This window comes from Salmo trutta, chromosome 21, assembly GCF_901001165.1.
Source record: "Salmo trutta chromosome 21, fSalTru1.1, whole genome shotgun sequence".
Classification (NCBI taxonomy): domain Eukaryota; kingdom Metazoa; phylum Chordata; class Actinopteri; order Salmoniformes; family Salmonidae; genus Salmo; species Salmo trutta.
In genome coordinates this window covers 9,292,454-9,306,392 of record NC_042977.1, presented here as the reverse complement: position 1 = coordinate 9,306,392, position 13,939 = coordinate 9,292,454, and the positions used below count along the sequence as shown (strand labels likewise).

Sequence of the window (13,939 nt, the reverse complement as noted above, 5' to 3'; positions counted from 1 at the left end):
TTCACACATATCTCAGTCTGAGCTACGGCGGCAGTTACTTTAGCAAGAAAAATAATAACGATACGAATATTACTGAACAGGAGCACATGAGAACTTACACCACTGTTTCATGATCAGATTCAAAATAAAATAAGACGTTATCCAATGCTGCGGAGGTGCAGCTTAAGGTTATTTACCCGAGAGAGTCAATAAACGCAGCAGCCTCTTCAGATGTGTAGAGTTTTTTAGGCGATCCGTTGACCATAATCTTCAATGTGGCCGGGTACAGCAGTGCGTAGTCCATCTTCATTCTCTTGAGTCGAGCCTTCACCTCATCAAACGCTTTGCGCCTTCGTACAACCGCTGTGGAATAATCATTGAAGAATGAGACCTTTGGACCTTTATGTTGACTACCGTCAGAACCGATGTTTCTAGCCGCATCCATGACGCGCTGCTTGTCGGTAAAGTTGTGGAACTTTATAACCACTGGTCGTGGGCGCTGATTGGGACCGGGTATCGGTGCTTGAGAGCGATGTGCTCTGTCTAGCTTCACACGACCAGCCTTAGTGTCCATTTGTAGGTAGCCAGGGATCCATTCCTCAAAAAAAATTTACTGAACGTGTCCCTTCAGAATTTTCCGGGAGTCCCACAACACGGATATTGCATCTGCGTCCTCGATTATCCAAGTCGTCAATGTGCTCCGCCATTTCGCGCACCTGTTTCTCAAGTGCTTTTATCTTAGTGTCCATAGATGTAGTTGAAGTTTCCACAGTAGCAATTCTTCCTTCCGCCTCATCAACACGTTTGACAACCCTCTGTAGTTCAGCTGAATGGCCTGCTATTGCTTCCAGGACCGTTCTTATCTTAACATCGATCACTTTAGTAACGTTATCCATCATCATTTGAATCACCAGGTCCATTGTGCCTGGATCCGCAATGCTGTTAGCTTCGCTAACGTTAGCTAGCTCCTCCTGCACATCTACAGGGATGGCGGTTTTGGTCGACTTCTTAGTAGCTCTGTTGGGCATGTTGTCAGAGATTTTTGAGAAATAGTCGCCAAGACTCATTGTAGGGTAACTTATTTAGCCAATTCTACCACTTTTTCAAGCTAGGAGATTAATGTAAGAATATACATTTACGAATACCGCGTGAGCTCGCTGAAACACCGTGTTCTCTCTACGGCGCCATTTTGTTCCCCCCCTCAAATTCCTTTTTAATAACATGCACTATTGTTGGGCAGCCCAGCCCCAGAAGTCTCTTCTTATCAACTACATTCAAGAATTTGCTGTGTTGTCTTAGGAATTCATCATTCTCTGTGTTGGTCTTGCCAACCCCCATTGTCACACCTCGGAGAAGCAGAGGTTACATCATGTAGCTCTGATATCTGACTGGAGGTTAACTTTACAGAAATACTATTGGTCAACAACTCAGGTTTTGAATCCAATCAACTCAGATGCTTATAAAAGGGTCTAAGATTCATTGTTCATTCTCTTATTTGTTCCTGATCTGCTGTAGTGAGATACTCTTTCTTTCTTTCTCTCTCCACCCAATGGACTTTTGGGGCATGGCCTTTCAGGTTATCGTTTTTCTCTCCCTCTCTTTCTCTGACCATGATTAGAATTATGCCTTGTAATGAGTGTTAATGCCTTGTAACTTAAGCTTTATGCTTTGTATGTGAATCCATTTGTTCTACAAAGTAATAAAATACACAATACAATTCCATTCTCAGACGTTTTTTCCTTGCCTATTACTGTATCTCAACCATAGTCTCCTGCATATTGCTAATTATCGTTATGGAGTCAGATAAACAGGCTAATAGCCTAATTGCTTAGTCTTATTACGAGTCGCATTTGATGAATTTATAATATGCACATATAAAAAAATTACCACCTACTACACAATGACAAACTTTGTAGGCCTGTGCAATCAACCAATGGTTCACCAACCACAAGATGAAAAAATGGTACCAGTGTTGTAGTATTCAGGTTGCTATGGTCTAAGTCTTGATCCCCCCTTGGTTTCGGTCTTGACTCAGCTGGAATACCTGTAGTCTCAGTCTTGACTGACTCAAATAGTTTTGGTCTCTGTCTTGACATGGAGTAAAAAACCTCATTGGTTCCCCCTGGAATATCTCAGTTCTCAGATTTGACTCGGACTGGAATAGCTCTGGTTCCGGCCTTCACTCGGACTGAAATAGCTGTGGTCTCTGTCTTGACCTGGACTTGAAAGGCTCCAGTCTCCGTCTTGTCTCAGACTTGAATAGCTCTGGTCCCTCTTGAATTGGACTCGCTGAAGGCGGTCTCGTCTACAACTCTGGTTGGTACAAGAGAAACAAGTGCTGACGGATAAATGTCAATCAGATAAACTTAGAATAACATCTTAATGTCATTCCTCTAAATTATCTGCTTGAAAAGACAAGATAATGATCTTGTCTCAAGTCCACACTGCTTCCCATGACTCAGAGGAAAACCGACTGCGATGGGGAAACGGAATAGTTCAGAACCCCTTAGATCTCCCATTTCCCAATTCCCACACCTGTGACCCAGCTCAGTCCAGACAAGCCGCAAACACGTCTCCCCCGCCCTTCTCCTCCTCCCGGATGAGCACGGTCTCAGTCAGTCTGACACAGCCTAAATGAAGGTATGAAAGTGTTCCCCCTTTCCCCCTCCTACTCTAAGAGCTTGGCAGTAATCAGGTTACACCTCTGCCTCCAACATCAGACGCTGGTGTAATGGGGAAGTGTGTGGGCGAGGGGAAGCGAGCCGAGGCAAGTGCCCTAGCTGGATGCGTGAGGGAGAGGCGGCTGAACCGGTGCCTGAGTGGAGTAGCAGGGGAAATTATAAACGACGGGTCTAGGTTTCAAGAGCCAAATTAGACGCTGACTGTCTGGCTGGTGCATCGGAGCGGGGAGAAGCTGCATAATATTCAAATGGGGTGTGAGTGTGAAGAATAGACCTGTAATTAAATCGGCCTGGCCTATTAGCCTCTCAAATGCAGAGGTATGATGATCTGGAATGTTAGTTGGTTAGGAACTCATCTTCCCTCTGGACCTATTGATGAATGATACTTTGGTACCAATATCTCTGGAAATGTTTTGGAGAGCATCAATCTGACGAGCTTCCAAGGAACAGAGAAATATTAAGCTCAATCACTCGCTGAGCAGAGTGAGGTAGAGGGATAGAGTGGAGAGGAAGAGAAGGTAGGGTAAATTCTGAATCACTGGATGGGTAAATATACTGAACAAAAATATAAACGCAACATGCAACAATTGTAGTTTTTACTGAGTTACAGTTCATAGAAGGAAATAAGTCAATTTTAATAAATTCATCAGGCCCTAATCTATATACTTCACATGACTGCAAACACAGATAAGCATCTGTTTGTCACAGACACCTTAAAAAAAAGGTAGGGGCGTGGATTCAAAAACCAGTCAGTATCTGGCATGACCACCATTTACCTGACATCTTCTTCGCATAGAATTGATCAGGCTGTTGATTGTGGCCTGTGGAATGTTGTCCCAATCCTCTTCAATGGCTGTGCGAAGTTTCTGGATATTGACGGGAACTGAAACACACTGTCATACACGTCGATCCATAGCATCCCAAACATTTTCATTGGGTGGCATGTCTGGTGAGTATGCAGGCCATGGAAGAACTGCATGTCTGGTTGGGTATGCAGGCCATTGAAGAGCTGGGACATTTTCAGCTTCCAGAAATTGTGTACAGATCTTCGCGACATGGCCGTGCATTATCATGCTGAAACATGAGGTGATGGTGGAGGATGAATGGCACGACAGTGGGCCTCAGGATCTCATAATTTTATCTCTGTGCATTCAAATTGCCATCGATAAAATGCAATTGAGTTTGTTGTCCGTAGCTTATGCATTCCCATACCATAACCCCACCGCCACCCTGGGGCATTCACAACGTTGACATCAGCAAACCGCTCACCCACAAGACAGCATACACGCTGTCTGCCATCTGCCCGGTACAGTTGAAACCGGGATTATCCATGAAGAGCACACTTCTCCAGCGTGCCAGTGGCCATCGAAGGTGAGCATTTGCCCAATGAAGTCGGTTACAACGCCGAACTGCATTAAGGTCAAGGCCGTAGTGAGATCGTCGAGATGAGCTTCGCTGAGACGGTTTCTGAGTTTGTGTAGAAATTCTTCGGTTGTGCAAAACCACAGTTTCCTTAGCTGTCCGGGTGGCTGATCTCAGACGATCCCGCAGGTGAAGAAGCCGGATGTGGCGGTCCTGGGCTGCCGTGGTTACACATGGTCTGCGGTTGTGAGTCCAGTTGGAAGTATTGCCAAATTCTCTAAAACGACATTGTATGTGGTTCATGGTAGACAAATGAACATACAATTCTCTGGCAACAGCTCTGGTGGACATTCCTGCAGTCAGCATGCCAATTGCATGCACCCTCAAAACATAAGACATCAATGACATTGTGTTGTGTGACAAAACTGCACAATTAAGGTGGCCTTTTATTGTCCCCGGTATAAGGTGCACCTGTGTAATGATCATGATGTTTAATCAGCCTCTTGATATGCCAAACCTGTCAGGTGGATGGATTATCTTGGTAATGGAAAAATGCTCACTAACAGGGATGTAAACCAATTTGTGCACAAAACTTGACAGAAATAGGCTTTTTGTCTCACTGATCTGTTTCACCTGTCTTTGTGCTTGTCTCTACCCCCCTCCAGGTGTTGCCAATCTTCCCCATTATCCCCAGTGTATCCCCTGTGTTCTCTGTTTTTCTGTTACCAGTCTGTTTTGTTTCGTGAAACCTACCAGTTTTCCCCTTGCTCCTGGCTGTTCTAGTTCCTGTTTTTTAGTGTTTGAGACCATTCTGCCTACCCTGAGCCTGCCTGCCGTTCTGGATCTTTTGCACCCTATCTGGATTACTGACCTCTGCCTGCCCTTGACCTGTCGTTTTGCTTGCCCCTGTAGTAGTAATACACTTACACTTCATCACTGTCTGCATCTGTGTCTTACCTGAAACTTGATACTTTTTGTGCATATGTAACATTTCTGGAATCTATTATTTCAGCTCATGAAAAATGGGACCAATACTTTACATGTTACGTTTAGATTTTTGTTCAGTATAGATGGTTGGGTGATCATGTAAGGGAGGGTTGAGTTGGGTTTAGGGTGGTTGGTTGAGTGACTATGGATAGCTTGGTACACTTGGAATGGAGTGGTGGAATGACAGAATGGGGAAACGTTGAGTGTTTGAGTTGGGTGAGTGTTGTTGGGTGACTGTGAATGGGGGAAACCATTAGCGTTGAGTAGACCAAGTCAGCTCAGACTTACTACAGGTGGCGTCTGCCTCATCTGAGCCGTCGGGACACTCGGGTTCCCCGTCACAGCGCCAGCGGCCTGGTACACACTGACCGTTTGCACAGGCAAACTCTGCCGGGGCACACGTCTTCCTGGCTGCTCAGAGAGAGAGAGGGAGAGAAGAGAGGGATGTTGGGAAGACGGAGTCACTGATCATTCGTTCATTACCATTTCCCTCCTTTCCCCCCCCCAAACTCTTATCTAACTCATCACGCATTCTCTCCTACCCTCTGTCTGTCTCTGAGAGCATCTAGTCTAATCCTAGCTGCAGGTCTTTCCACACGGCGGAAGAAAAGTGGATGCTGATTGCTAAATGCTGTCTTCTCCGGGTTATACTGAAGCTTAGTTTTCTTTGTTCCAGACATGGTTATCGAAATAGACCATGACTGTAGACAGCCATGCACTGATAGAAAGCAAAGGTCTTACTCTTTCTGAATGGAAATGTTCGTGGGGAGAAAAGACTGAAAGAAAGACCCATACCGACTAGACGTTGCTCACACCAGACCTGGGTTGAAATACTATTTGAAATATTTCAAATGCTTTTTTGGGGACTTTTCTATTGGTTCTATTGCAACAGCCAAGCTCAATCGAACACAGTTTAGTAGTTGAAATGATTTCAAATGGTACTTGAAACCAGGTCTGGTTAACACATAGTACAGCCCAGCCCTGCAGATCACCATGGTGATGAGCCGACCCAGCAGACCGGCTGTGTTACCGCCATAAAGCGTTCGCCACCTGTAGTGACGGCACACGCATGGCAACGAAAATGCAAACACAGCCAATACAGAGGTCAGAGCCATTCCATTTCTCTGGGCCATTACCCCAACAGCAATGGGACTGGCAGTGCCGTTAGTCTAATAAAATGAAACCGTAAGAGTCTGTCAAGGCTGTGGGTAACTGGTGAAAGGAGTCAGGCGCAGAAGAGCTGAGCTGCGTGGACAAGGTATTTAATACAAGATAACACCAGTATAAACACAATACTACGGTGTGGGAAAAATACCGGTACCGCGAAATAAACGGGCGTAATAACAAAACCCGGCAACAAAATACCAGTCGTCAGTATCAGCCTGAATAATAGAACAAACACGCACACAAACATGGGGGAAACCAGAGGGTTAAATAATGAACATGTAATGGGGGAATTGAAACCAGGTGTGTAGAAAACAAAGACAAAACAAATGGAAAATGAAAAGTGGATCGGCAATGGCTAGAAGGCCGGTGACGTCGACCGCCGAGCGCCGCTCGAACAAGGAGAGGGACCGACCCCGGCAGAAGTCGTGACAGAGACTTTCAGTCTAGCTTCCTGGTGTCGTTACACTGGCCACTACTTTTCAAGAAGTAGAGGAAGCCCAGGCTTAATGAGTTTGGATTATATTTTGGGATTGTTGTTTCTCTTCACAGTTGTGAAGATGAAGCAGAGAGGCCCTGGTGGGTCCAGAGAGACAAGGTGACCCTGTTCTTTTGGATTGTCTGCACCTCCTCTTTATTCTCTCTCTCTCGTTCTCAGACAATACTGCCTAATGCAGAGAGACAACAATATTAACAAGACCCTGTGGTTTTCACATTGAAATAAACAGATGGGATAGACCCAGTGAGAATAATTGGTTGACGTCATTTCAACGGCAAAACTCAACCGGTTTTTGCTCATCTAAGGAAGGAAAGGATGCATGCCCTGCTGTGTGCATATCTTACTGTTGGACGGTTCGGAACCACCGTTGCGTGAAAAATTGCTGAAAATGTGTTGTCTCCCCAAGCTAACGATAGGTTTAAGCTCAGCAGGGTAACAATAAAGTGGTACACAGGAAACCTGGGTTAGAACCCAAGTCATTCACACTGTTAGGAATAACAAAGAGGTAGAATCTTTCGAAACACTAAAAAGCATAGACAAAGACATTCGTCTACAGGGTATTCAATTGTCCCACCTCCCCTTCTCTGTCCCATTCCCTCCCGTTCTCCCTCCAGTCCACAAGTAGAGCTGGCACAACTACCGTATAATCGGAAACCAACGATTATGGTTGAAGACCGTCATGAAAATAAAATAACTGGCATAACCGTGTTTTTTGTTGTTGTGTGGAACGAACAGATGACTTGAAGATGGGACGGCTTGACCGCTTGTTAAATCTTGGTCCAAGTCTGACACAGCAGACCGACCTGGCTATTTGTTTCCAGTAAAACTATCTGGGAGTTGTTCCCAGTCAAACTCAATGAGGGCCTTTCCCAGTCAAATTCTATTGGGGCCGTTCCCAGTCAAAGGCATTGGAGCCCATATTGGTTCACTCTTTGATAATTACTAACACCAGCTTGTGCCATCTGTTTGGATTGACTCTCTCCTTTTTAACTGGGCTAGGTTTAAAATGTTAGGCCCATATGAGAGAGAGAGAGAGAGAGAGAGAGAGAGAGAGAAAGAGAGCGGGAGAGGAGAGGAGAGGAGGAGATAAGAGAGCGAGCAAGACAAAAGGCAAATGAGATGAGTGGATTTGAGTGGAGAAACGGTGATACAGAACCAGAGTAATAGAGAAATGAATGAGGTCCTAAGAGTGCAGCATGACACAGAGATTTACCAAATCCAAAAGGAGATGAGAACCGAGAAGGTGTTGGGTTCTAACTTGAAATATATTTATTCCTGTCACTATATAATAACTTATTGACCAAGTTACATGTATGATCTGTGTCAATGAAGGGTAAATAATGGATGTGTATGGAAAGTCATTGAAGGAGGTGAAGGGCAACAATTAGTCTCTGATAAGGCAGGCCAGCTGCGGAACTAGGGAGGAGCGAGGAATTCGGCTCGAGGTCAAATCAACAGATTAAGTGAGAATAAACCTCTGGGAGGGGGGCCAGAGGGGCCTACCCAAAGACCCTCCTACTACAGTCCTATCTCACACACATATACTTCAACACTCACGAAGATTCTAGCATCAGGCAGGGCCATGACTACACCAGTGAGAGGAACCAATTAAGTTCCTACCCACGCATGCACCCACACCACCCACGCACACCAGGGTTTCTGTCAGGAAAATGTGACACCGGACATTTGACCGGCAACATTTGAATTTACCGGACATTTGAGAAATTGACCAGACCCATATACATTGGGTGCGTAACCTGATTAGGGTGTCCACCCACGGTGCTCAGAATGACAGAAATCACATTTATATTATGGTTTCATATACAAATAAAATGCAAGTGGAGGATGCAACGATGTGCGGTCCTTCTTACCGAATTCTGACGTCCACTTTGAAGATGTTAGAATAACTGTCCTCAGCCATTAAGACGAGTAACAAACCGTAAAATCACTAGCATATGTCAATCTACTATCCAAAAGGGGGAAAAGTTGGCCTATTCTATTGGTCAGCTTTCTCGACAAGGTCTACATTTCCACCATGGGGATAGTAGATTGACATATGCTAGTGATTCAAAACAGACTCAGGGACAGTTATGGGATGATAGATCCCAAATGTATGCAACCAGTAGGCCTAGGCTACAGATCAGAACGTTTAGCTTAAAATGCTGATAAACTATAATTTCTTCACATTATAAGCGCAGCAGCGCGCACAAGGCAGTAGGCCAGGCGCGAATGTTCGTTCCATATTGAAATTAGGCGGGAAAAAGTGCACCACACATGCGAGCGGTTTTATGTGACAGAGATAAAAAAATATATATTTGTTCGAAATTTTGAAAGAGAGGAGATTGAATAGGCTACTTTGAAGCAAGGTAAGACATGCCTCCTAATATGTATTAAAACGTTCAGGTTTCAAACAATTAAGTATATGTTTTCAAAATGCACACTGCCTCCAGCTCATTGCAAAGTGGTTGTGTCGTGCTGATGAAGTTTGTCTTCCGTTGCCATTTGAGACGCTGCAGCAGAAGCTCTCGCGCTGTTTGACAGATTTTCTGCTCAAAAGCTCTGTATGCTGTACGCGTGTGATAAATAAGACACTTAATGAATATACTGTACACACAAGCCAATTTAATTCCACTAAATTAAGCAAATCAACCTATAGACATAATAAGCATGACCAGTCAAATGTATTTACATCGACTGGTATTTCCATCAATGAATAGGCTAAAAAGCATTATTACGCAATGGGATATTTTCTTCTTCTCCCGGACAATTGGCCAGAGGCAATTTCATTTATCATCTTTTAAATTTGTTTAAAAATCGTCCAAAAGCCAGCTATTACCAGCTAACGGAAACCCTGACTCACACACACACTTTTCTCACGCCTTTGTTATCATTGGGTGCTGTGATGTGCACAGCAGTGAAGACGGTTGCATTCATCAGAGGCACAAACAAACAAACAAACACCTCTCCCCATTGGTTTCCTTCTCCTGTAAGCAGTCTATGGACAAGGTATGACAGCAATCTATGCTTTGGTTTAGTTTCCCTGGCACTGTTTCCGCATGCTAACATTTAACAATTTGTGGCACAAATCCCATTCAAGTCATGGGATTTATATTGGTCCCATGACTTGAATGGGATTTGTGCCACAAATTGTAAAAACGTTATCATGTGGAAACAGTGCCAGGCCAACTTAACCAAAGCATGCATTGCTTTCATACCTTACCATACAATGACATTTTTGTAATTTGGGTGAACTATCCCTTTAATAGGTAATGCATCGATAAGCACATTCTCTTGAGCATCAGAAGACAAATGGCCTCATTAGCCTAGAGTGAATTGGGGAAGTGTTGTCTGAGCAGGAAACATAATGGCTCCTGTTAGGCACCCTCAGTGGCATTGTCAAAAATCGGAGAGCAGTGTGACGCGACTTCCGCTTTTGGACGTGCGTCTCGCTGTTTACAGTCCCCGGTGAAACATATAGCGGATGAGCAACAGCATGTTTGCTAGCTTGCTCTCTGAAGTGGTTTCCATCCGGAATAATAACAAGGCTTCAGCGGTGGAAAAAGTACCCAATTTTCAAACTTGAGTAAAAGTATAGATACCTTAACAGAAAATTACTCAAGTAAAAGTGAAAGTCACCCTGTAAAATACTACTTCAGTAACAGTCAAAAAATATTTGGTTTTAAATATACTTAATTATCAAAAATGTAATGTAATTGCTCAAATGTATTTAAGTATCAAAAGTAAAAGTACTAATCATTTCAAATTCTTTATTTAAAGCAAACCAGACGGCATTTAATTTACGGATAGCCAGGGGAACTCTCCAACACAAACAAATCATGTGTGTTTAGTGAGTCCGCCAGATCAGAGGCAGTAGGGATGACCAGGGATGTTCTCCTGATAAGTGTGTGAATTAGACAATTTTCCTGTCCTGCTAAGTATTCAAAATGCAACGAGTACTTTTGGGTGTCAGGGAAAATGTATGGAATAAAAAGTACATCATTTTCTTTAGGAATGTAGTGAAGTAAAAGTAAAATCCGTCAAAAATATAAATAGTAAAGTACAGATACCCAAAAAGCTACTTAAGTAGTACTTTCAAGTATTTTTACTTAAGTACTTTACACCACTGCAAGGTGACACTCCATCTTAACTCCTCCTCCACATTTACTGGATTGGTTTAACACTTTGACCTGTAAACTTTCCCAAAATTCCCAGTTTTTTGGGAAATTCAGGTATTTTGAGAAAAAACTGGGATTTGTTTTTATTTGCTGAATTTCTTAAGAGTAGAAAGATTTGCAAATCAGGCCAAGGGGAGAATTCAAATGTGGTGCAATGCACACCAAAGATTGACATCTTGTGGAATTTGAGGCTAACCTACTCCCATCCATAAAATATATTTTGCTTGAATCCCAATCGCTGTACAGTAGCCCTAGCTGCGGAAATGGATTGTTTACTTTTTGGCACACTTTGTGACAACCACTGATGTCGGCTAAAACTGGTTAATAAATACATTTAATTGATTTGACTGAATGGTAAGCAATTGGATTTCACCCAATAGCCAGTAGTTCCAATTGAACTGCAATCGAAAAGGGTAATTATTCAGCCAATTGAACCAACTGTGACAAAAATTCCATGTTGATCAATTCCTATTGTATTGGTTTTACTCGTTCACTTAGGGAAGAAAGTGGATACAGACAGTTGCTCAGTGGTAGTAGATTACTTATTGACCTGGACACAGAAAACTGTCGCGAAGAGACACAGTGGCTGTGTTTACACAGGTAGCCCAATTTTGATATTTTGCCACTAACTGGTCTTTTGACCAGTCAGATCATATCTATTGCCAATAATTGGGAAAATTGAGCTACCTGTGTAAACACAGCCAGGGACTCGGGTGACATTATCTTCTCCGCTGCTACTGCCGTGCATTAGAGCATTCGTTAGCTGGATTCCAGGAGCATGCGTACCCGTTTAAACCAAGATTCAATACGATGCTCACAATGATAACACACCATTGGCCTACTCACGACAAACAAATCATAACATTAGCTGAATAGGGGCATCAGCACTTCTATCCCAGAGAGACATCAGTAAACTGGATACAATGCCATACTATGCTAGGGCCAGGATTTTTCCCAGACCAAAAGACCCAACTAAGCAACACTTTGAACCCTTGTTTATGAGGTCATCGGTGGTCAAATTCCAGTCATGTCGTCAGGAAATACTCCTGGTCCTCGATAAGAACCATTCATGGCCTATAATTATCCCCTATAAGTTCAGCAGCTAAACCTGATTTAAGACCCCGAGCTTTAACCCCGTGTGATTCCTCCTCAGTAGAGCATGGCCTACAGAGATCAGGGATGTGTCCCAAATGGCACCTTATTCCCTATGTAGGGCACTGCTTTTGACCAGAGGGCCCTGGTCAAAAGTAGCACGCTACATAGGGAATCGGGAGCCATTTGGCCATTTGATCAGAATGTGGTCCTACTGTAGCTCACTGGACAGATATGATCAGAGGATATGTGAGTGGGGGGAAAAAAGCACAATGCTCCCTCTGACCCACACTGACATTTGGGAGTAGCCTTTGATTTATCGAGCTCCTTTCAGGTTTCACAGCACATCTTCCATTTATGGTGAACTTAGGCTACCCTGATCTCCTCCTCCACGGACACACACACACAAAAACACATCAAATACATAAAACACACAACAAATGCTCTCTTTCACACACACACACACTGAGGTTGGGCGGTATCAAGATTTTCATGCTGTCATACCGTTTCTGTACCATACCGGGGTATACAGTATTACCGGAAGTGCACACAAGGGGCGCTATTTCTAATATTATATATTTTATCCTTCTCAGTATTAAAAATCCTACTGTCAGTATTTCGAAATACCTGTGTATACGGTATATTTCCCAAGCTTAACACAGACACACTTCAGTAGTTCCGGTAGTTTCACATCCCTGCCATTTAGCGCCGTTAAAACCCACTCCATGCGGCTACCCTTAGCCTAACCGCGGCTTTCTATGCTGCTACCTTACTCTGTGGATGGAATGATTGATTTAGCTGACCAATATAGAGCCACCAGCAGCCAGAGAAGAAACATTAGACTCTATAGGCTAACATCAGTTAAGACAGACTAGTCATATTGGCGAGAGGAGATAAGTAAGAGTATGTACTGGCAACAAAAAAAATACATGGATGAAATGAAAGATTGATTTAGCGGGACCAATGTAGAGCAGTCAGCAGCCTGGAGCCAGATGAGATGGTGCAGCACATCAGTTAGGTTAGTCATAGCAGTTCGGTGTGTCGACATCTAACGCTCTACAACCATCTACAGCTCTAAAACGGCAGCATAACACCAGTGCAACATTGATGAAATGCCATCCAGTTAAACTACAACTGCCAGAGAGTCTAAATTCAAGCCGCCTTAGATTCTCCTTAAATAACCTTTTGTTTGAAATAGCGGGGGGGGGGGGGGGGGGGGGGGGGGGGGGGGGGGTTGCAGAGAATCTGGTATTAGGCGGCGGGGAGTTGCTTCAATTCTCCTTCACTGCTGTTTTCAAAATCTCTAGAAAGGATCATGCGGTGACACTATTTTCCTCAGCTGCCTCCAAATCCCGCTTTCATTAAAAAGTGAGAATGGAAAATAAAATGATTCCGCAACACATCTAAGCCTGTTGGGTGGGATGTGGTTTTCGGGGTTTGAAAATGTGTTAAGAGGATTCATTTCTCTGTAATACTGTATGTGTGTGAATCTCTGCAAAATGCACACAGAAGCCAATAAAGTGGACTTCTGTAGTCATTTCTCGATTATGAATCAATATTTCTCATGTTTAAAGAGATAGTTCACCCCAATTACAACAGAAGATGGTTGCTTACTCTGAAAGTAGTCTAGGGGCCAGAGGGGTATAATACTGTACGAAGCAAGATCAAGGAGTTCACCAGCTAAGTAGTCTAAGTATTCTGCTATAACTTTTTATTTGTTATAAAGATAAGCTTGAAATTGGTATGGTCTAATTGACGCAACCAAAAACACATATCTTTCTTAAATGAACCAGAAAAATCATACATGTCTGGTTGTTGGTCAAAGTAAGCTAGGCCAACCTGTTTTGTACTATCCTCTCAGGAGCGACTGTAATCCATAGTGCAAATGTTTTTGGCTACCCATTGACACCAATTGCTACTTTTGCATTATTGACCAAAAAACTAACGGAGCGAGAGGCAACATGAGTGTGTTCTAAATTGCCATTCATTACCCTCTAAGT

At 43.5% G+C, this 13,939-nt stretch overlaps 1 protein-coding gene across 2 annotated transcripts in view; it reads right to left on the bottom strand.

The window, feature by feature from the left end:
• The window catches only part of LOC115156620 (low-density lipoprotein receptor-related protein 8), a 213,539-nt gene that overhangs the window by 119,545 nt on the left and 80,055 nt on the right, over nt 1-13,939 (bottom strand). For both annotated transcript variants that reach the window (XM_029704122.1, XM_029704123.1), the window contains exon 3: nt 5,298-5,420. In XM_029704122.1, coding sequence (XP_029559982.1) covers nt 5,298-5,420 — 123 coding nt within the window. The remainder of the gene's footprint in view (nt 1-5,297; nt 5,421-13,939) is intronic.